Below are 24,255 nucleotides of genomic sequence, written 5' to 3'. Positions count from 1 at the left end.
CCAAACAATTGGGGGGGAAACCCGTAACATCCTAACTTGTCATCATATTAGAAACAAGTGCTAGGCCCAAAGAGGTATTAGCCATGCAAAGAGTATACAAGTACCAAAACAAGCTTGGAATGTTGAATGCAAGGTACTAAAAACCAATCAACGCAAAATCCTCTCATTGATATTATGAAATGCTTTAAAAGATGGGGAGTAATATATATATTGGAGCTTTCGAGCAATGCAAGCATAGTATGAAGTTTGAACCATACGTGTATTTGCATTCGAGATTGTTTCAATCATTCGCGTATGGTAAACACCCACAAAGTATGGGAAATACCATACTTTTGTATTCATTATTAATTAATTAATTATAAGGTAATTTTTTTAAGGCAAGAAAGCTAAGTTAAAAAGTGTAAAAAAAAACATAAGAATGTTTTGATAGCATACACATTCTTTTTGCATTCGTATGAAAAAGAATGTTTGCCAATGCATTCGATATATTACGTACTATACTATAAAGTATGAAGTAGTAAGATGCTAAAATGTCAAAATTAGAATATCACATTCCAAATGTTGACCTCCAATGTTAGCCTCGAACCAAGATAAAAATGCTAGAACATATCCGACCACCTCTTCCTACCCCCATGAGCATTGGTGCTTAAAGAGCCTTAACACTGCTCACTAGCTACTTGTTTAGGTAGGATCATGGCATCATCACCCTAATATGAACGTATTCAACGAACATAATGGAGGATGAATACCACTTCTTGCATGCTCAACATATGAGCTAAATTCACAAGAAGTATGATGACTTACTATATGGACACGACAATTTAGGTGTCATACCCAAATCCCCATCAAGAAGAGAGATCACATATGTGCGTACATTATTCTCACATAGAGAATTTTTACTACAGAGTAGTAACCCCATTGTAAGAGCGAAGAAAACTGGTAAATTTCCCACCTTCGGAGTAATATACAAGATTAAATGTTTATTTGGTCCCATAGGTCAAACTTGGTCTCCCTATAAAACGATAATGATTCTATTCTATTCTATTTGCAATGGCAAGTATACATTTGTAGTCTTAGAGTGAGTAAATCATTATAAGGCACTTATTGCTAGCATGTGGCCAACTATGTGAATATCAGGAGTTGGGTTGTTGAGGCTAAGAAGGTTGTATCCTTGCACGGAATCTGTCAATCACAAATTGCCATATATTTTATAACTGTTCCAACCTCACAACGTTGATGTCGTTAAGTACTTGGTATAGTATGGGGTGAGGACGGATATAGAATGCACATCCTATACTTGCTTATACAAACACATCAAGTGTCCATTGAGTTTTTCAAAAGAGGTATGGAATGGGCCAAAATTTAACCTAGCCTAAGTCCATCTTTTCATGAAACGTCATACACTTTCAAATAGACAAGCATATATAATGTATATGGCTCTAACTTTTGTTCTCACCTAAATGCACCATCTTTACGAAGCGTATACACAAAGAATTGTCATTGGTCCCTTATCCACTTAGCACTACCTTGATGACTCGTAAGATAAATTGATATCGATAAGGATGTGGACGCCCTATTAATAAACTTGTTGCCTATTAAAGGCACCCCATTATGTTGTGATAACTTTGGAAGTGTCTAGTTTCATTTCTCTATCTTTTTTCTTTAATGATTCAAGTATGTAAATGTTTTAAGTATTCTTCTAGATCTCAGCCATATGCAAAGTCCAATGACTCCCTTATGATGGGGCCCACATTTGAAGACGCAAACCGATAATTGTAAGGTTGTGTTGGCATACCATCCCGCCTCACCCCTCTCTACGGAACATTATCTTATCTTAAATGAGGTTTGAGGCTCCACACAACACATGTTTGCTATAGCATTGGACACCCATCTTAGTCGCATTGAACACCCATCTTGACTATCTTAATGCTACAGTAGGTCTCCTCATATACAACATGTGACCTTGAACAAGTTAAGTTCTTGTAACTCAATATCCACATTTTAATGTCAACTACTCTAACTAATTTTCAAATAAATAATTAAGCACGTGTCCATAAGATATGGCTTGCTAAACTAATTTTCAAATAAATAAATAAGCACAAGCGTCCATAAGATACTACTTGCTATACATATAAATATGTAGAGGCATGGGGAGAGACATACATAGTGACAAGACACAACAATTAAGATCAAGATTTCATATAGAAGCAACTCTATAGAGGGAGAGATGGCCATGGTCCAAACATTGTCGTGCATGAAGGAAGTTCCTGTCAACTTCATTGTCTCACCCGAGGATCGTCCTAGGCCACCACAACCCCTTCTTGAGAGGACCCTTCCTCTCATCGACCTAAGTGGCTTGCAATGCGACGCTCTTCCTTCCACCAAGGCCACCACATTGAGCGCCATCGCGAGTGCATGCGAGGAATGGGGCTTCTTCCAAGCGATCAACCATGGCATTCCGATCGACATCATCGAGGATGCTCGACGTAGTGCCAAAGATTTCTTCGAGCTCCCTAGTCCGGAAAAGCATGGCTATGTCGTCAATGCTGAGGACCAGAAGGACGGGGACATGGAGAAGTTGCAAGGGTACGGACGCACACTCTTCTTTCGAGGCACAGCTGACAACTGGATGGATTCCCTTTTCGGCTTCCTGGCTCCTCCTAGTCTCAAGAAGCTAGACTTGTGGCCTTCACAACCTCCACAACTAAGGTGCTCCCAAGTCCTTGCCTAAACATGTTTTATGTTTTGTCATGGCCTAGTCTCATAGATCACGACGAGTCTCCCATGGATGTTAAAAAGATATCTATCTATCTAACTGGCATTTTGTTGTCCATTAGGACCTAATGTTACGTGCATTTCTACTGATGGCATTTTCGGTTCACCTTTATATTCCTCATAACACTTTCCCATCGAGGCATTTAGGTAGGTAGTGGGCCATGCATAGTTCTGTTACGGTAGAAACTTCATTTGTGCCATGAGATCAATCATTATGGATAATATTGCACATGTGGCCCCCAATACCAATTAGGCCCAAACTTCTTTTCGTAAATACTTCTTATTGTAACTAAATTTTGTTCCTTGATTGTCAAAAATATTGAATGTCGCCTTCTTGTCCCAATGAACGTGCCAAAAAACATGTACTATAGACCTTATTTCCCAACATGGGACAATATTAATAGCCCATTTGAATGTCCATTTTCCCCAGGAGTGCAGTTGAGTCTTATGGCAATGAGGTAGAGGGCCTCATCAAGCGTCTCCTTGTGGCAATGTCTGAAAATCTAGGGTTCAAGGATAGTGATTACCTTGTGAACACATTCAAATGTAACAACTTGTTCTTCCGTGCAAACTACTATCCTCCATGTCCTCGACCTGACTTGGTCCTCGGGACACATGGTCATACCGACCATGGGTGTCTTACTATTCTACTACAAGATAAGGAGATGGATGGCCTCCAAGTGTTTAAGGATAATGCATGGTTCTCCATCAACCCAGTACCCAATGCAGTGGTCATCAATGTTGGGGATCAACTAAAAGTAAGACTTCTTTTACTACCTATAAAATATCAATGAAACTTTTATGGAAACATTCATCTAAAGAAATGAGAGAAATTCTTTATGTTAGAAAGTTGCCCTTGGCATACAACGTACTCACCATACAAATGTTTATATAGGAGATAATGATTTCAATTTATTATTACGATTGTAGGCTTTGACGAATGGAAAATACAAAAGTGCGTTGCATCGTGGTGTCGTCGCCGAAGACAAAACTATAATGACCCTTGTGGCACACTTGGATCCCCCTAAGCTCGCCCATTAAATTTAACACTCAAACGTTACGATCTTACTATTGAAGTACTTCTTGTTTACTAATGCACTTGCTATTGAAAATAATAGTCAGTCTTACGAGAATGACACAAAAATGTAAAATACATTTAATAAAATAAAATCATAATATATGGTTGAATAACTTTGATTTTGTGCCTTTTCAACATGTTATAAGAAATGAGGGGGAGTCAATAAAGTAAAGCCTTGTGGTATGAACAATCATATATAATGGTCCAAATCTAACAACAATATTTAGTGATCCTAGAATCGTGTTCCATTCCTTGAGCATTCATCGTCGCATTCCAAGTGTTTAAGGATAATGCACAGTTCTCCATCAACCCTCTAACTTTTATGGAAACATGTCAAACATAGTGTAAATGAGAGAAATTCTTTATGTTAGAAAATTGTCTTTGGCATACAACGTTTTCACCATCTAGATGTTTATATAGGTCCAGATAATTATTTCAATTCTCTATTATGAGTCTAGGCGTTGACAAATGGAAAATACAAAAGTGTGTTGCATCGTGGTGTCATCGTTCCAAAGACAAAACTATAATGACCCTTGTGGCACACTTGGGATCCCCTTAAGCTCACCCCTTAAGTTTAACACTCAAACGTTATGATCTTACTATTGAAGTACTTATGTGTACTAAAGTACTTGCTATCAAAAATATTTAGTGATCCTTTCATCGTGTTCCATTACTTAAGCGTTCATCGTTGTGTGATGTGTTATTTTGGCAAACTATGACTCCAAATGTTCTTATCCAAATTTCGTCCTTGAGATATGGTTGGCAACTTGGCTTATAGTTCTCCTAAAACATTTATCTCGGGCCTATTGTGAACGTTAGAATTGATTTTGATTAGCTCAAAGTAAGATTTTTGAACACAAGTCACCATTTGTATAGTTTAATATGAAGTACCTAATGACAACGTATCTAATTTATAATACTAGAGTGCCACTTGACATACAAGGCGGTTACCACTTCAACATTATTTGTATAAATCTAATGTAACCACCATGTATTATTTTTAAGTGCGGAACTTATATTGATGCTTTCTTTTCTTGTTATTGTGGTGGTGTTGTGATTGAATATAAAACCATAACATCCCTTGTTGCACATTTGAATCCTCCTAACCTTAACCTGACCTTGGTATTTGATCATTTTATGGGCCTTGCCTTGGAAGCTACACATACATAAATCAATCTCTGATATTGTTTTGGTATATCTATGAATCACATGAAAGGATGGCTTGAGTCATATGTAAAAGTGTAAGATAAATAAGTGAGATCTCGTATGTAGGCTAGGATAATCTTGGCACGGCCTACCAGAGAAAGGGATCGTGTTCATGTATATTTTAACTAATGGAGTATATTCTCTTTTGGAAAAAAATAAAAAATAAAAAAATAAAAAAAATAAACTTTTAAAAACATTTAATGCCATATAAAACAACTTTAGCTATATATAAAGATATAAAAAAGTACAAGTGCACACTATGTGCATGTGACACAATTACAATTTATGTAACCTGGGATTGGTCACAATATAATGTTAAGGGCTACTAGCTAGGACCAGTACTTTGGCCATAAATTCATTTTATTTTTTTGTTTTAACGACATATATCCATGGTTGAGCCTCAAGTAGTTGTCATGCATCACTAAGATAGAGATATAGAAAACATTCATGAATGTTATTCTACTCTAAACCTGTGAGAGCGCCTTATACATTCAGAGGGGTATTCACACAAGGAGTTGACCTTGCACCCCTACATCCATCTGTTTGCTCGGAAATTACTTCCATGAATTTCAAGCCTCAGTGAATATGAGTTTACACAGGCATAAATTATCTACAGGTCATGTAGTGTTTAACCATCCCCGAGATAATAAGCATTCGAGTGCAAGAGGTAACTAAACTATCCCCGAGAGATAATAAGTATGTGAGCACAAGGCGTAAATTACCCGGGTAATTACTGAATTTAGCCACATGGGTGGTTTTGGTAATCCATGTCACGTGTGGATATAATTGTGAGATCCATGTTAAGTCGTGAAGCAGTAAATGCGAGAATGAATGAGGTTTCACAACAAACCATCACACGCTAATAATTAATTAATAATCAACAAATATCAAATAAAATATTGAAAAACGATATATTAATAAACAATAACAATGAATTAATCATTGATAAATAAGAAATATAAAAGCAAGCAATGATCCACGAAACGAAATAGGTAATGATAAAAAATTTGGATGGATAACAATCAATTAATAATTGTGGATATAATTGTGAGATCCATGTTAAGTCGTGAAGCAGTAAATGCGAGAATGAATGAGATTTCACAACAAACCATCACACGCTAATAATTAATTAATAATCAACAAATATCAAATAAAATATTGAAAAACGATATATTAATAAACAATAACAATGAATTAATAATTGATAAATAAGAAATATAAAAGCAAGCAATGATCCACGAAACGAAATAGGTAATGATAAAAAATTTGGATGGATAACAATCAATTAATATTGAATAAATTAGTGATTACATATCTTCGATCGTCTAATAAAACTCACAACTAGTTAGTGTTACATAAAATATCAATTAAATTATAAATTGAATATCTACGAATGATTGATGAAACATTAAATTGAACATCCTATCAATTAATCACTGTTTAAACATTGACAAACAATCAATCAAAAACCAGATTGAATATTACTAAACGATATAGCTAACATAAAAAAAAAACACTAAAAAATGATCATTCAAACATTAACAAAGAAAGTCGAAATCAAACTAACAATATGGTCATTAAACAATTGCCCCACCTTCCTGGATTGATCATCAATTGCCCAAGAATAAAACACCTAAAGAGATAAAAGATCATAAGTGCATGACACCAAAATTACGAATCAAAATACTAATGATAAACAACGAACATTTACATTAAGAAAAGAATGGTTTGAGGGGTTTTAACCAGAGGCAACCACATCAAAGGTCAACATATGAACATAAAATAGCATCTGGTACCACAAAATTTACCCTCATGCTATATTTTAGATTTTGAGATCAACAGATCCAAAGGCAAGGGCATTACATTTCTATTTAATCAAAATTGGTATTAGGTAGTGGGTTACTAATTTTTGTAATCTTGCATCTATTGTATAAGATTGGTAGTAGGTACATGAGTGCATTCCGAGTGGTATGCGGCTAGATACCAGGCCTAAATAAACCATGGATTTTGAGCTAAGAAAGTCCGCACCATTGATTTTCAGGCCATAACGTTTACACTCATTCATTGTCGTCCTACACCCCAGTACCTTTTGCTAGCTATGTAACTCCCTTGAGTTCAAACCTTCATCCCATTTGAATATATATTTATGACTAATTTCAAAGATAAAGCAATTTTGTGCTATCTTCTCGGAGTTCTGTGCATATTTGTGGTTTTTTTATCTATTGTGTCATTGTTCTTTGTTGCGTACTGTTAATCATAAGGGTGTAGGCATAAGTGTGGATACTAGTGCACTTCCCAAGGAGCTTGGTTGTAGCCATTTCCCTTATATATTACGTTGTCGTGAAGATTTTCGGCTACGGTGTGAAACCGGGGTGGAAAGGGCAAGTCGGTGGTGTGCAACATGTGCACATGTATAGCAGGAAAACGGTGTGTAGAATAAAGGGGGAGTATTTGTCCGACGTTGTAACGTCTCTCCCTCCTTGGGCTATAAAAGGAAGGGAGGGGTCCCTTTTGAAAGGGTTCCCCATTTTGAGTCGTAAGGGTATACCATTTTGTAGAGGGTCTTTCTTTTGTTAAGAGTTCCTAGGGTTAGTAACTTCCTGTTTTCTTTTCTTCTTCTTCTCCTTCTTGGGAAGTCGGGTGCCGCAGCTATGGTGGCAAAGCTGTTCGGTTAACTTCTTTTCTTCTGAGCGTAGCCCGGCTTGAAGCCGGGGTTGTATCTTTCCCCTTTGTAATATACATACAATCATATCAGTTTGTTCATATTGGTGTATTCGGAGGTGCTGGGAGCTTAGCCCCTTTTGCTTTCTGTGTATACGAGTCGGTGTTGCGCGCATGCTCTTTCTCTCTCTGTCTCTCGTGCTCGGTTGCCTCCGGGTCGTGTCTGGAGTTGGTTTTCTCGGCATCCCTTTCTCCCTCGTCCGAGACCGCCGTGGTCCCGCCCCTACTACACGCACGCGCGTAAGAACGCGACAACGTATTACGGTGCGACGGTACCATTCCTTGCAACATAGTCACCTTGAAGTCTACGTCGAAGGACTGACCGTAGACAGTGTTCTTAATTGGTAACACGTTTGGCACGCTTGGTGATCTGTGTCTTTTCATAGACGAACAACGACGAATGGATGTTTAGCCGTAGACGACCTAGAGAACTGACACGACAAGACCGACCAATCACAAGGTCCATCACACGCTAGGCAAGGAACCGTGCAAGGCAAAAACCTCGCCTCAATGATATTGGTTGGGACCACAAAGTCGACTTCCCACTCACCAAACATCGCGGCAACATGTAGGAAGTTCCGTCACCACACAACTACTGTGGTCTTCCCCTACCCGTTGTAGCATCTGGCATGGCCTTCTCGTATCCCCGTTTCAACGGCGAAACAGACGCCGCAACCCACATTTGCCTGTTCCTGAATGTTTGGAATGCGAATCACATGGTGTAGAGACTTCCAGAAGAGGTAGCGCACCAGTCCAAAATGACAGAGTTTGGATTAACTCTGGATGGTAGAGCTGTGTTTTGGCATTTGTAGATGGATCTACCAACAATTACAACCTACGACCAACTACAGTCGGCCTTTCTGCCTTTCTTTCATCGGAGGGTACCGCAACGCGAAATCCTCGGGCAGTTCTATACAATCAAACAGTTGCCAGCCGAGACTATCGCAGACTTTAGTTTACGCTTCCAAAATTTGCGGTGGAAATTAGAACGGGGCCCTATAAAGGACGAGGCTCGGGAGACATTTCTGGCAGCCTTACGGCGACCGATATGGACGACGCTCAACAACAATAGCGTGAAAGGAGAAACAACTGATATGGTCATAGAACGAGCGTTACATCTCGAGTTGGACAAAGAAGAGGAAAGGTTTTCCATGTCCTCATTACGACAAGCGTTACCTCAAGATGAGGAACGACATTTTCGCCAGGCAATCCAGTGCATGATTTGCCTCAATTCTGGGCATTCCGTAGTGGAATGCAACATGCGAATCCACTGCCCAATTTGTCACTCGAAAGCACACACGGTCGAGCAGTGTGAGTACAATATGTTGAACAGACCCATGCTCACAGTACAAAGCGTAGAAACACAACGACCACCTCGCCGTAATGATCAAAGGCGCCAAGAAGAACGACCCCGGTATACAGATCGGAATTCACGCGATGACCGGCACTACCGGAATCGCTGGAATAACAACGATTCCGAGGATGAAGAGTCGGAGGACGAAGACTACCAGGGGTTGTTCGCTGGAATAGTAACCGATGGACAGAAGCGCATAAATATTATAATATAGTAAAAGCGTAAGAAACGCATGTAATGGTTCACGCGGGAAGCGTGAACGGCTAAAAGACCCTATTTATATAAAGGGCAGAAATCCTTTGTAAGAGGGAGCGTGTAATTTTGGTGCACAGAGCGCTTTCATAATAGACTACTATCTTCTCAGAGTTTTGTGCATATCTGTGGTTTTCTTATCTACTGTGTCTTTGTTCTCTGTTGCGTATTGTTAATCGTAAGGGTGTAGGCGTAAGTGCGGATACTAATGCACTTCCCAAGGAGCTCGGTTGTTGCCTTCTCCCTTATACGCTAATAGGATACGTGGGAGTATCCCATTATGTATTACGGTGCGACAATACCATTCCTTGCGACATAGTCACCTTGAAGTCTACGTTGAAGGACTAACCGTAGACAGTGTTCCTAATCGGTAACAACGACACGACTTGCCATTGCTCACGCCATAGGAGTCGTCAGCAAATTCATGCACAACCCTAGCCGATCGCAGTGGAATGCAGTAAAGCATGTGTTCAGATATCTGGTGGGCACAAAAGACCTTGGCATTCTATTCGGCCTGAACGACACCTGAGGCGTAGTCGGCTATACCGACTCGGACTTTGCTGGCTGTGTGGACAGTGACAAAATCAACAATTGGATATTGCTTCAAATTTGGCAATGGAGCGATCTCTTGGAAATCAAAACTCCAGGAGTGCACTGCCACATCGACAATCGAGGCCGAATATGCAGCCGCGTCCGATGTGGCGAAAGAGGCTTTATGGCTTGGTCGGCTAGTGCACATGTTTTGACAAGTCGAATTCGACTCAACTCTAGTTTTCTACAATGATAGTCAGGGTGTTCTTGCTCTCTCAAAAAATCCGGTTCAGCACAACGCCTCAAAGCACATCGACGTTCGATATCACTTTGTTCAAGATTGCGTCATTTCAGGGAAAATCAGCCTCGAAAAGATACCTACAACCGATAATGTCGCAGATGGAATGACCTAGTGTCTTTCAGCGGATCGATTCTTATCCCTATGGTACTAGATGGGTGTAACTAAGAATCAGTCTGATTAGTTAGACACTCAGGACGTTTTTTGAACAATCGACTTCGACAACTCAAAGCTTGGTCTTAGTTTTCCCAATCTGGGCCAGTTCAGCTTTCAGTTTTGTTTTTTTCCAAGTTCATCGACTCAAACGGAATTTTGATTTGTTCGAAAACTTTGTATTGATGTCGATTTACAAATTTTCAATGAATACTCCCATTACGGGAGAGTGTTGAATGCGGGTCTCTAATGGACGTATTCACATTGTCTCCTTTTGTACACACTAGGTTTAGGCTATTTATGTAAATAATAAGAAGGGCAGTTGCCCTAAGTTAGTCAGTATATACACTAACTTTGTAACCTAGTCAAATAGTTGTTGCAAATATAGGTCATCTTGTGCCTAACATCTCTGTCTTGCCTTCTAAGAGACTCATTGTTCGCTGTCTCTGTTGCCATCAATCTACCTTGATTGTATCTGTTTATGATCTTCTCTTTAGAAGAGTGTTGATTTGTTCCGCACTAGATGACCACGTTCACAAAATTTGGTATCAAAGCTTGGTGTTTTCGATTCTGCTGCCTCCGTCTACTTTGTCTCCATCAGCAACTCTTCCACTCTACACCGTGAAGACCTCAACTGGCAACTCCCGACATTCACAACAGAAGAGTGTTGACTTGTTCCGCACTAGACGACCACATTCACAATAGTTGTAGCACTTATACCCCTTCTGTGCATGTGAATAGCCGACCAAGATACATTTATCTGACTTGGCATCTATTTTCTTCCACGTCTCATCCGGCACATGCACATATGTGATGCTACCGAATACCCTTAGGTGCTTCAAGTTCGTCTTGTGCCCAAAATACAACTCATCAGTTGACACCTTCTCTCCGGTTGTCGAAATCCGATTCTGGATATATATTGCCGTCCAAATGGCTTCGGCCCAATAAAATTTCGGCATGCTCTTTTCCTATAGCATTTCCCTTACCGCTTCCACAACCAATTGATTCTTCCTTTGGGCTACACCGTTCTGATCTGGTGTATATCTACAACTGAATTCCTACTGAATTCCCATTTTGTTGCAAATAACAGTTGAACTAGTCGGAAAAGTATTCCATTCTGCCATGTGACCACAAACACTTGATCTTCCTCTCCATTTCCCTCTCTACTAAGCTCTTCAGGTTCCGAAAATAGTCAAAGACGTCACTCTTCTTTTCTACCAGGTAGATCCACGTGTGGCGACTATAGTCGTCGATGAAGGAGACGAAGTATCGACGCCTGCCTAATCTCACATTCTGTGTCGGTCCCCATACATCCGAATGTATTAAGTTGAGCTTGTTGCGACTCTGGTTTCGCTAGTTGAAGAAAGGAAGTTGGTGTGGCTTCCCTAGTTGGTAGGCTTCACAAGTTTGGGCCTTCCGGCCAATGAATTTTACCAAACCGAACACAACTTGTTTCGTTTGCAACTCCTAAAGCCTTTGATAATTGTCGTGGCTGATCTGCTTATACCACAACTCGATATCAGAATCGACTTTTTGTCCTTTGGCAAACATTGCGGTGCCGACATAATTGGTGTCGAGGATGAACATCCTCCCTTCCCGGTGCCCTTGCGTGATCATCTGACCTTCTTCTTTGATAAACCATTCGAGGTGTGTGAACCAGACCTGCATCCTTGTTGGGAAACATGTCCCTCCGGATGGGAAGAGAAGTGCCGTGTTGGTGAGTATCTCGGCCGAGGCCGAAATTGAAAGTCGAAATCGAAAACCAAAATTGAAATTGTTTAGGAAGACTATAACTGTAAATAGTCTAAAATGCCCTTGTGGGCTATACTTGTAAATAGCCAGAAACTTGATTTTGTTTATAAGCAACTAGGGAAAACTTTAGTAACTATGAGTAGTTGATCATTATTGTAAAGATATAATGAGGTCGTTGCCTCTGTAACCATGAGTGAGTGAGTGAGTGAGAGTGTAACTCTGTAGTCGTCTGTCAGACGAAGGAGAACTCGAGGTTGTTGCCTCCGAGTTCCGTATTTGTACTCCCTCTCTACTATAGTGATCTATTTTCTTGGGGTTTATGGACCCCCGTGGTTTTTCCCATTTCGGGTTTTCCACATAAAATATCGGTGTCTCTGTGTTTTTATGTTTGTTTGTTTGTGTACTAATTCTTGTTTCTCAGCACACGAATACGAACGTGAACCGGTTATGGCCGGTCGATTCCTAACAAGGTGGTATTAGAGCGATGGAAGACTCGTTTGGCGGCACGTTTAAGCTAACCGGCTCGAACTACTCAGTGTGGAAGTCGAAGATGAGAGACATGCTCGTGTGCAAAGACCTCTAGCTACCGATGCAATTCGGAGACAAAAGACCAGACAAGTTCGATGTAGTGACTTGGGCAGTGTTGCATTTGAAGGCGGCCTCATGTCTATACAACAACTTCGGTGAAGAAATAGAAGCAGACGTCCTATGGAAGAAGATCGGCGTCATGTTCGAAAACAAGAATGCCGTGAACCGAGTTTCAGTATTTCGAAAAATCGTGAAGCTCTGGTACCAGGATGGCTCTAGTATGGCGGAGCACATCAATGCCTTCCAAGGCTTGACGAACCAAACCACCTCTCTAGAAGTACCTCTAGCCGATGAGGTATTAGCATTACTATTGTTGGGATCCCTTCCGAACAGCTGGGGGACACTCGTTGTCACTTTGGGCAACGTCGGGCCAGAAGGGAAGCATTTATCCCTAGAGTAGGTGAAGTCGAGCTTGCTGAATGAAGAAGCTCGCCGGAAGGACCGAGAGTCCAATACCGATCAGAAGGCCTTAGTCACAGAAGGTGACACGATTCGGGGAAGAGGTCGAAATAGAAGTCCCCAAAACCGAGATAAGTTAGGGACCAGGTCGAAATCGAGGGGCAAATCCACGTGCTTCTATTGTGGGAAGCCGGGGCACTTCCAGAAAAACTGCCAACACTTTCCGAAGGAGAAAGGGGGAGCTGATGGTGTAGAGCCGAAGAAAATCCGAGACAGAAAGAACACCTCCGCAATCGTTGCGATTGAGGAGTTGTTGCTCATCAGTGAGCAAAACGAAGTGAATCTCGTCGGCGAAGGATCGACATGGGTGGTCTATTCGGGTACATCATTCCACCTAACCCTTGACTGAAAGTGCTTCTCATCCTATAGAGCCGAAGATCTTGGATCTATAAAGATGGGAAATGAAGGACCCTACCAAATCGTCAGCATTGGAGATGTGTGTTTGGAAACCTCAACCGGGTGCAAACTCGTGTTGAAAGATGTACGACACGTTCCGGAGGTTCAATTGAACCTAATACAAGCCAGTCGGCAATATGATGAACGCTACATAGGTAGCATTCGGAATAGTATCATGAAGTTTTGCCGAGTGTTACCGATATGGAACATTGTCTATCTTCAGTCCTTCGAGATAGAGCTCAAGGGGATTGCGTGGCAAGGTATGACGCCACACGAGATGTGAGCCGTAATCCGTTAGTTATGTAATAATGCGTATCTATGGGTGAAGGTTCACGACTACGACCAAGAACCTAAGTGCGCTACTACGCTGACTCTTACCCTATGCTTACAGAGACAACCTTACGAATAGCACAGAGATTACACAAGACAGCACGGGTTGCACAGACACAGAGAATCAGAGAAGATAAGATTCTATTAGAAAAAACCTCACGCTGTCGTGAAGATTTTCGGCAACGGTGTGAAATTTGTGTCTAACGAATGAAATTGAGAAGTTGCAATATGCACGTGTGAAAGGGGTGAAGGCCACACGCATACGGTAGCATGTTGTAAATAGGACTAAAATATACTTAACTCCAACGAAAGCTTTTGTGCCAGCTATCTCAAAGGTGAATAAATATTCTCTATCAGAATGCTCAAAAAATATTTCTCTTTGTATCTTGCTTCGTCTGTGTGCCTTGTTAGGATTTCTGATATGACTGATTTTGGGTTTGGACAAAAGGTCTTTCATCATGGGACAAATATCTAATGCTTTTCAGATTGAATATTTCTGGTTATTTTGGAGGGAGTTGTGATTTAGTCTATGCCAGTTGATTATAGCTTATGTCATGGGTAGTGTCTAAACTTTACTTTTCAAAAGTCAGGAATACATGGAGTTGTGTGGAGTTTGCTTGCATGAATATTGGAATGGATGGTAGTACTGAATATGCATAAAATTAAATCGATTTTGTGCAAAGACCATATAGAAAAGGGGCCAAATGGAAGATTTGTACTTCTCCTACATAAAAGTGGTTTTACTTAAGTAACACCCCTACATATTTTTACTGGAATGAATGGGATCTGGATGTTTTTAGTGAAAGTAAACTGTCTATAGATTCGAATTGTTTTAATAAAATAAAAGGAAAAGAAAACGAGAGAGAAAGAGAACACATATGTATTTTTAGCTTGTGCACTTTTACTAGAATAAATGAGATTTGAAGTATTTTTATCGAAAGAAAATAGCTTTCTCTTTCTCATTAAGAAGATGTAGAAATGGATTTTAGGTAAAATGTTGACGTATGTTTTGTCAAGCATAAACTATCATGTGCTTAAAAGACATCAGGTCTTAATACCATTAGGCCAAGTATATGTACATGCTACTATATTTTGTGTATCAAGTATAATGTTATGCCACATTATACTAAAATTTTCCCTAAAATTAACTTAAATATTGATGGTAGAAACTACTAATCAGGACCCACCCACCATCGGCCTCATTCCTCATGGTAATTGGTCTGAAATGCTTGTGATAGATCTCAATATCTAATATATCATACACTTTTAATTGCCTTTAAATGTGGAGCTGTTTTTTGTTCGATTGCAAGTTTGCAAATTGCAAAGCCAGTTATCACAGTAAAATGTTGGTTTTCAGGGAAACTTACTTGCACGAAAAATTCTGGTATAGCTGATTTATGTATGAGTATGTCCTGTTGAAGTGCTGTTTCATTATCATTATGAATTACAGGTTTACACATCTCTACATAGGCTGCAACCCAATCGTGTATGTTAAACGAGTACTGTAATGACGCTTCCTAAAGTCTTCCGACATTGTAACTTTTTCCTGGTTTTGGGCTATTTTTGCGCATCCCAAGAGTGCTTCTTCTAGAGGTTTGATCCCTTTATTTTGCATATACAAAAAAGAATTTTGACTGATTTTAAAATGTGTTTAATCAATATTGTTAAGAAGAGCTAATGTAATTCCAGGGTAGGAAATAATAGAATAGGTACATGCATCTGCTGTAAACCTTCAAATACTTTGATTAGACTTGTTTGCACACAAATCTCATTTTTATCCAGAATACACCAAGCTTTGGTTTCTTTGTAAAACATTCTTTTCAGTCTAACGGTGTGTTTGGAGCTTTCAAGGTCATTGCTTCTTGTCAAACATAGGAAAGATTATTGTACTGAAATCTGAAATTTTCATGAATATGTGAATGTCAATGTTTTTGATGGAAAAGACGATCACATATGAATGGTGGCTTGGGCATCAATAGAGGAGAGAAGAAGATTCTCTCCAAAGAGGTGTCTAGTGCTTCTGAGGAGGAAAATGAGGATGTGATCAAGGGAGAAGCGGAAAGGCTAAGTGAAGCAAATCCCAGCCTAGACAATGCTTCACAAAGTTGAAGATCTTGGGATCAGAAGTACCAAGTATGGTTGGGGAAATGGGGGAAACAGAAACGAAAGGAATAAGTATCTAAGTTTGTAGAACTGGTAAATAAAGTAAAAATGGAAAAGGTGATGTTTGTTAACAGATTTATACCCATATAAAAATGTGTTCAATGAATTACCTAATACATGTAAAGTGCATTAAGGAAATGCCAGTCTACACAACTGTTTACTAAGGTGAAGGTCTTGGGATCAGAGTTGCTGAGTATGACAGGAAATGGGGGAAATATAAGTGGAAGAAATGAGTATTGAAGTCTGGAAACTGATAATGAAATGAAAACAGAAACAGGAGGTGTTTTCTTTTTCTGATTTATACCCATATATGAATGTGTTCAATGAATTAACTCATACATGTAAAGCACATTAAATATTTATAGAATCAAAGTAATAGCTAGAAGGTAGAAGTAAATAAAGTTTTTGAGAGCAGTCTGAGAGCACGAAAACAAGCTGATGTTTCTCAAGGAAGAGTTACCTGAGAAACGGGTTGACTTGTGTTTTGCAAAAGAAGCAATCATGGAAACACAGGAACAACAGATGTAAGATGGGCTAGACTAAGTTAATTGCACATTTTGTTTGAAGTTTAGCAAATGTATGATGTGACAGTGTGGCCACCTGCATGAAGCTATCTCTGCTAAGAAATGGAATGGATGCGGGATTGCCAGGGGAACTCTGGTGTATGCAATGGCTAGTCTTGCAGTGGCACCTGGAATGGAGCTAACAGAGGCTGCAGCTGACCAAAATCACACGTGAGAGGAGATGTCTGAAGACATGATGGATAGCTTGGTAAAGTGACCACAATATTTATTACACTTAGAGATATTGAGATATAGCAAAGCTCCTGCAATCTGAAGCTGACGGGAATGCGGCATGAGAGTAAGCACTTTTAGAGTATAGATGGATCAGAGAAAAACAATTGTGAAGATTACGAAGCCCAATATAACAATCAATAGAAACCAGGAAATGCCTCTGGATCATTGGCCAGTTGATACGTGGGTAGACCTCCAAATGGGTACACGTAGCATCTCCCCGAACATGAATTCCCCTGTAATAAGGAATTTGACTTCCATCATGTGATTATGCAACCTTTATTGGAGGGGTTAAGGAGACCTATAAAGGGAAAACCCCAAACCCTGAGTCACAGCGTATTGAGTGATGGCTACTGTAGGACTCTAGCCAAACCAGTCCACACTCTCGTGTAGCATGAAGAACCTTGTGGTAATGGCTAGCTTAGGCGTTTTGGCTTCCAAACCCTATTGGTTTTATGGCTCATTAAAGAGTTCCTGATTAGACCTCATCGTGTGAATGCGAATTTGGTGCATGTTACATTGTGTTTGCAAGTTCAGATTGTGGAACGTAACTAACACTAATGGTCTGGCATCCTTCAAAAAGATGTAGATAAACTTTAACTATGTATGTATCTTTAAGAGTTCCTTGCTGTGGTTTTTGCTCACAAATGTTTCATATGTAAACATACATTTGTAGGAGGGAACACCAATATTTCAAATATATTGTAGTCACAATCCCATTTCCATTTGTGAAGCAGTTATTTATTGTCTTACACATCATTGTTAGTAGGAATAGTGATTTGTAATGGAATGGGATATTTGACATGGTATTTCCTCTTTCCTCTGTTAACCTAATCTTAGGAATGCTGAAGTGGGTAGATACAGGGTACAATGTTTCAAATATGTATTAGTCATAATCCCATATCCATATGTGAAACATTTGTTTGTTTATCTTATACAGCATTTTGAGTTGGGATAGTGATTTGACTTCCTCTTCCCTCTCTTAATGCAATCTGTCATTTCCTACTTTATTCATCTCATTATTCTCATTCCATTTTCTAATTTCCTTATTTAAGGTAAAGTGCACTGCCCATAGATCATTTTACTGCTGTTTTGGTATTTTACTAACTTAACAATCTTGAAACAGGCAAGATTGTGTTGATTTGCCGAAGAGGAACGAAGAAAGATTCTTGGTAACTTATATTAGAAGAGAGGTTCAGACATGATTCAAATATATATACTCCTATTTTTGGTTCAAGGAATTGATTTGATTTTGAGTCGGTCATGATAACATACAATACCACAAATTTTGGGAAAAATGGGTCACAAGTCATATAATGTGTAATGCTCGTACATATAAAACAAAGGTTGTTTGTACTTTTGGAAATGGAAATTCATGTGTGCTGAATTGCTGAAGATGAGCAAAGAAAGATTCCTGGCAACATATATTAGAAGAGAGGTTCAGAGATGATTCAAATATACATACTCCTATTTTTTGCTCAAGGAATTGAATTGATTTTGAGTCGGTCTTGATAACATCAAATTCTGCAAATTTTGGAAATGAAGTCTTGTTGTGTGTGTGCTTGTTGTATGAGAACCAGATTTTTGTGTATGATTTATACTCAAGGATGATTCTGGGAGCTGCACCATTTTGAACTTCACTTAATGAAAACTTTTTTGTATCCTGCAGCTCTTAGAGAGACCAAATCCTGTTAAATGCTTAGCTAGATTTTGATCATATTTGTGAAAAAGAAGTTGTGAGTGTCCTATGACTTTGTTGTGTTTTCATGATAACAAGTCCATATTTGATTGTTGTGGGTTTCATAAGTCTTTATGGCTTCTATAGTGAAATATATTGTGTGTCTATCTTTCTCTCCCCAAACAATTGGGGGGGAAACCCGTAACATCCTAACTTGTCATCATATTAGAAACAAGTGCTAGGCCCAAAGAGGTATTAGCCATGCAAAGAGTATACAAGTATATCATAGATTACCAAAACAAGCTTGGAATGTTGAATGCAAGGTACTAAAAACCAATCAACGCAAAATCCTCTCATTGATATTATGAAATGCTTTAAAAGATGGGGAGTAATATATATATTGGAGCTTTCGAGCAATGCAAGCATAGTATGAAGTTTGAACCATACGTGTATTTGCATTCGAGATTGTTTCAATCATTCGCGTATGGTAAACACCCACGAAGTATGGGAAATACCATACTTTTGTATTCATTATTAATTAATTAATTATAAGGTAATTTTTTTAAGGCAAGAAAGCTAAGTTAAAAAGTGTAAAAAAAAACATAAGAATGTTTTGATAGCATACACATTCTTTTTGCATTCGTATGAAAAAGAATGTTTGCCAATGCATTCGATATATTACGTACTATACTATAAAGTATGAAGTAGTAAGATGCTAAAATGTCAAAATTAGAATATCACATTCCAAATGTTGACCTCCAATGTTAGCCTCGAACCAAGATAAAAATGCTAGAACATATCCGACCACCTCTTCCTACCCCCATGAGCATTGGTGCTTAAAGAGCCTTAACACTGCTCACTAGCTACTTGTTTTAGGTAGGATCATGGCATCATCACCCTAATATGACCATATTCAACGAACATAATGGAGGATGAATACCACTTCTTGCATGCTCAACATATGAGCTAAATTCACAAGAAGTATGATGACTTACTATATGGACACGACAATTTAGGTGTCATACCCAAATCCCCATCAAGAAGAGAGATCACATATGTGCGTACATTATTCTCACATAGAGAATTTTTACTACAGAGTAGTAACCCCATTGTAAGAGCGAAGAAAACTGGTAAATTTCCCACCTTCGGAGTAATATACAAGATTAAATGTTTATTTGGTCCCATAGGTCAAACTTGGTCTCCCTATAAAACGATAATGATTCTATTCTATTCTATTTGCAATGGCAAGTATACATTTGTAGTCTTAGAGTGAGTAAATCATTATAAGGCACTTATTGCTAGCATGTGGCCAACTATGTGAATATCAGGAGTTGGGTTGTTGAGGCTAAGAAGGTTGTATCCTTGCACGGAATCTGTCAATCACAAATTGCCATATATTTTATAACTGTTCCAACCTCACAACGTTGATGTCGTTAAGTACTTGGTATAGTATGGGGTGAGGACGGATATAGAATGCACATCCTATACTTGCTTATACAAACACATCAAGTGTCCATTGAGTTTTTCAAAAGAGGTATGGAATGGGCCAAAATTTAACTTAGCCTAAGTCCATCTTTTCATGAAACGTCATACACTTTCAAATAGACAAGCATATATAATGTATATGGCTCTAACTTCTGTTCTCACCTAAATGGACCATCTTTACGAAGCGTATACACAAAGAATTGTCATTGGTCCCTTATCCACTTAGCACTACCTTGATGACTCGTAAGATAAATTGATATCGATAAGGATGTGGACGCCCTATTAATAAACTTGTTGCCTATTAAAGGCACCCCATTATGTTGTGATAACTTTGGAAGTGTCTAGTTTCATTTCTCTATCTTTTTTCTTTAATGATTCAAGTATGTAAATGTTTTAAGTATTCTTCTAGATCTCAGCCATATGCAAAGTCCAATGACTCCCTTATGATGGGGCCCACATTTGAAGACGCAAACCGATAATTGTAAGGTTGTGTTGGCATACCATCCCGCCTCACCCCTCTCTACGGAACATTATCTTATCTTAAATGAGGTTTGAGGCTCCACACAACACATGTTTGCTATAGCATTGGACACCCATCTTAGTCGCATTGAACACCCATCTTGACTATCTTAATGCTACAGTAGGTCTCCTCATATACAACATGTGACCTTGAACAAGTTAAGTTCTTGTAACTCAATATCCACATTTTAATGTCAACTACTCTAACTAATTTTCAAATAAATAATTAAGCACGTGTCCATAAGATATGGCTTGCTAAACTAATTTTCAAATAAATAAATAAGCACAAGCGTCCATAAGATACTACTTGCTATACATATAAATATGTAGAGGCATGGGGAGAGACATACATAGTGACAAGACACAACAATTAAGATCAAGATTTCATATAGAAGCAACTCTATAGAGGGAGAGATGGCCATGGTCCAAACATTGTCGTGCATGAAGGAAGTTCCTATCAACTTCATCGTCTCACCCGAGGATCGTCCTAGGCCACCACAACCCCTTCTTGAGAGGACCCTTCCTCTCATCGACCTAAGTGGCTTGCAATGCGACGCTCTTCCTTCCACCAAGGCCACCACATTGAGCGCCATCGCGAGTGCATGCGAGGAATGGGGCTTCTTCCAAGCGATCAACCATGGCATTCCGATCGACATCATCGAGGATGCTCGACGTAGTGCCAAAGATTTCTTCGAGCTCCCTAGTCCGGAAAAGCATGGCTATGTCGTCAATGCTGAGGACCAGAAGGACGGGGACATGGAGAAGTTGCAAGGGTACGGACGCACACTCTTCTTTCGAGGCACAGCTGACGACTGGATGGATTCCCTTTTCGGCTTCCTGGCTCCTCCTAGTCTCAAGAAGCTAGACTTGTGGCCTTCACAACCTCCACAACTAAGGTGCTCCCAAGTCATTGCCTAAACATGTTTTATGTTTTGTCATGGCCTAGTCTCATAGATCACGACGAGTCTCCCATGGATGTTAAAAAGATATCTATCTATCTAACTGGCATTTTGTTGTCCATTAGGACCTAATGTTACGTGCATTTCTACTGATGGCATTTTCGGTTCACCTTTATATTCCTCATAACACTTTCCCATCGAGGCATTTAGGTAGGTAGTGGGCCATGCATAGTTCTGTTACGGTAGAAACTTCATTTGTGCCATGAGATCAATCATTATGGATAATATTGCACATGTGGCCCCCAATACCAATTAGACCCAAACTTGTTTTCGGAAATACTTCTTATTGTAACTAAATTTTGTTCCTTGATTGTCAAAAATATTGAATGTCGCCTTCTTGTCCCAATGAACGTGCCAAAAAACATGTACTATAGACCTTATTTCCCAACATGGGACAATATTAATAACCCATTTGAATGTCCATTTTCCCCAGGAGTGCAGTTGAGTCTTATGGCAATGAGGTAGAGGGCGTCATCAAGCGTCTCCTTGTGGCAATGTCTGAAAATCTAGGGTTCAAGGATAGTGATTACCTTGTGAACACATTCAAATGTAACAACTTGTTCTTCCGTGCAAACTACTATCCTCCATGTCCTCGACCTGACTTGGTCCTCGGGACACATGGTCATACCGACCATGGGTGTCTTACTATTCTACTACAAGATAAGGAGATGGATGGCCTCCAAGTGTTTAAGGATAATGCATGGTTCTCCATCAACCCAGTACCCAATGCAGTGGTCATCAATGTTGGGGATCAACTAAAAGTAAGACTTCTTTTACTACCTATAAAATATCAATGAAACTTTTATGGAAACATTCATCTAAAGAAATGAGAGAAATTCTTTATGTTAGAAAGTTGCCCTTGGCATACAACGTACTCACCATACAAATGTTTATATAGGAGATAATGATTTCAATTTATTATTACGATTGTAGGCTTTGACGAATGGAAAATACAAAAGTGCGTTGCATCGTGGTGTCGTCGCCGAAGACAAAACTATAATGACCCTTGTGGCACACTTGGATCCCCCTAAGCTCGCCCATTAAATTTAACACTCAAACGTTACGATCTTACTATTGAAGTACTTCTTGTGTATAATGCACTTGCTATTGAAAATAACAGTCAGTCTTACGAGAATGACACAAAAATGTAAAATACATTTAATAAAATAAAATCATAATATATGGTTGAATAACTTTGATTTTGTGCCTTTTCAACATGTTATAAGAAATGAGGGGGAGTCAACAAAGTAAAGCCTTGTGGTATGAACAATTATATATAATGGTCCAAATCTAACAACAATATTTAGTGATCCTAGAATCGTGTTCCATTCCTTAAGCATTCATCGTCGCATTCCAAGTGTTTAAGGATAATGCACAGTTCTCCATCAACCCTCTAACTTTTATGGAAACATGTCAAACATAGTGTAAATGAGAGAAATTCTTTATGTTAGAAAATTGTCTTTGGCATACAACGTTTTCACCATCTAGATGTTTATATAGGTCCAGATAATTATTTCAATTCTCTATTATGAGTCTAGGCGTTGACAAATGGAAAATACAAAAGTGTGTTGCATCGTGGTGTCATCGTTCCAAAGACAAAACTATAATGACCCTTGTGGCACACTTGGGATCCCCTTAAGCTCACCCCTTAAGTTTAACACTCAAACGTTATGATCTTACTATTGAAGTACTTATGTGTACTAAAGTACTTGCTATCAAAAATATTTAGTGATCCTTTCATCGTGTTCCATTACTTAAGCGTTCATCGTTGTGTGATGTGTTATTTTGGCAAACTATGACTCCAAATGTTCTTATCCAAATTTCGTCCTTGAGATATGGTTGGCAACTTGGCTTATAGTTCTCCTAAAACATTTATCTCGGGCCTATTGTGAACGTTAGAATTGATTTTGATTAGCTCAAAGTAAGATTTTTGAACACAAGTCACCATTTGTATAGTTTAATATGAAGTACCTAATGACAACGTATCTAATTTATAATACTAGAGTGCCACTTGACATACAAGGCGGTTACCACTTCAACATTATTTGTATAAATCTAATGTAACCACCATGTATTATTTTTAAGTGCGGAACTTATATTGATGCTTTCTTTTCTTGTTATTGTGGTGGTGTTGTGATTGAATATAAAACCATAACATCCCTTGTTGCACATTTGAATCCTCCTAACCTTAACCTGACCTTGGTATTTGATCATTTTATGGGCCTTGCCTTGGAAGCTACACATACATAAATCAATCTCTGATATTGTTTTGGTATATCTATGAATCACATGAAAGGATGGCTTGAGTCATATGTAAAAGTGTAAGATAAATAAGTGAGATCTCGTATGTAGGCTAGGATAATCTTGGCACGGCCTACCTGAGAAAGGGATCGTGTTCATGTATATTTTAACTAATGGTGTATATTCTCTTTTGGAAAAAAATTAAAAATAAAAAAATAAAAAAATAAACTTTTAAAAACATTTAATGCCATATAAAACAACTTTAGCTATATATAAAGATATAAAAAAGTACAAGTGCACACTATGTGCATGTGACACAATTACAATTTATGTAACCTGGGATTGGTCACAATATAATGTTAAGGGCTACTAGCTAGGACCAGTACTTTGGCCATAAATTCATTTTATTTTTTTGTTTTAACGACATATATCCATGGTTGAGCCTCAAGTAGTTGTCATGCATCACTAAGATAGAGATATAGAAAACATTCATGAATGTTATTCTACTCTAAACCTGTGAGAG

The 24,255-nt window shown here is 38.9% G+C and overlaps 2 protein-coding genes and 1 long non-coding RNA gene across 3 annotated transcripts; all 3 read left to right on the top strand.

Annotated features, from left to right (window-relative positions):
* The first annotated feature begins 2,239 nt into the window (after positions 1-2,239).
* LOC147849294 (flavonol synthase/flavanone 3-hydroxylase-like) lies at positions 2,240-3,983 on the top strand. The gene is made up of 3 exons (XM_087337679.1): positions 2,240-2,709; positions 3,206-3,533; positions 3,706-3,983. Exons 1-3 carry the CDS (start codon positions 2,255-2,257, stop codon positions 3,814-3,816), a joined length of 894 nt encoding a protein of 297 aa, XP_087193805.1. The 5' UTR covers positions 2,240-2,254; the 3' UTR covers positions 3,817-3,983.
* A 10,196-nt stretch (positions 3,984-14,179) lies between these two features.
* Positions 14,180-18,106, top strand: LOC147849293 (uncharacterized). The gene is made up of 3 exons (XR_015531810.1): positions 14,180-14,228; positions 15,344-15,486; positions 17,977-18,106. It is a non-coding gene; the product is annotated as an uncharacterized LOC147849293 (long non-coding RNA).
* Positions 18,107-20,888: 2,782 nt separating this feature from the next.
* On the top strand, positions 20,889-22,578 carry LOC147849292 (flavonol synthase/flavanone 3-hydroxylase-like). Its single transcript, XM_087337678.1, has 3 exons — positions 20,889-21,428; positions 21,925-22,252; positions 22,425-22,578. The coding sequence occupies exons 1-3, from the start codon at positions 20,947-20,949 to the stop codon at positions 22,533-22,535; spliced, it is 921 nt and encodes a 306-aa protein (XP_087193804.1). The 5' UTR covers positions 20,889-20,946; the 3' UTR covers positions 22,536-22,578.
* Positions 22,579-24,255: the final 1,677 nt, after the last annotated feature.

Source organism: Azolla caroliniana, unplaced genomic scaffold (genome assembly GCF_043228905.1).
Source record: "Azolla caroliniana isolate FFs.n. ecotype wild unplaced genomic scaffold, voAzoCaro1.0.p SCAF_88, whole genome shotgun sequence".
Lineage (NCBI taxonomy): Eukaryota > Viridiplantae > Streptophyta > Polypodiopsida > Salviniales > Salviniaceae > Azolla > Azolla caroliniana.
Note: the sequence above shows the minus strand (reverse complement) of the source record. Positions and strands in the feature narration are given on the sequence as shown.

Excerpts from the sequence above, each read along its gene's own strand:
- LOC147849294 (XM_087337679.1), top strand. The coding sequence starts at position 2,255 with ATGAAGGAAGTTCCTGTCAACTTCATTGTCTCACCCGAGGATCGTCCT. Across the intron at positions 2,710-3,205 it reads TCACAACCTCCACAACTAAG|GAGTGCAGTTGAGTCTTATG; the intron begins GTGCTCCCAAGT and ends CATTTTCCCCAG. Across the intron at positions 3,534-3,705 it reads ATGTTGGGGATCAACTAAAA|GCTTTGACGAATGGAAAATA; the intron begins GTAAGACTTCTT and ends TTACGATTGTAG.
- LOC147849292 (XM_087337678.1), top strand. The coding sequence starts at position 20,947 with ATGGCCATGGTCCAAACATTGTCGTGCATGAAGGAAGTTCCTATCAAC. Across the intron at positions 21,429-21,924 it reads TCACAACCTCCACAACTAAG|GAGTGCAGTTGAGTCTTATG; the intron begins GTGCTCCCAAGT and ends CATTTTCCCCAG. Across the intron at positions 22,253-22,424 it reads ATGTTGGGGATCAACTAAAA|GCTTTGACGAATGGAAAATA; the intron begins GTAAGACTTCTT and ends TTACGATTGTAG.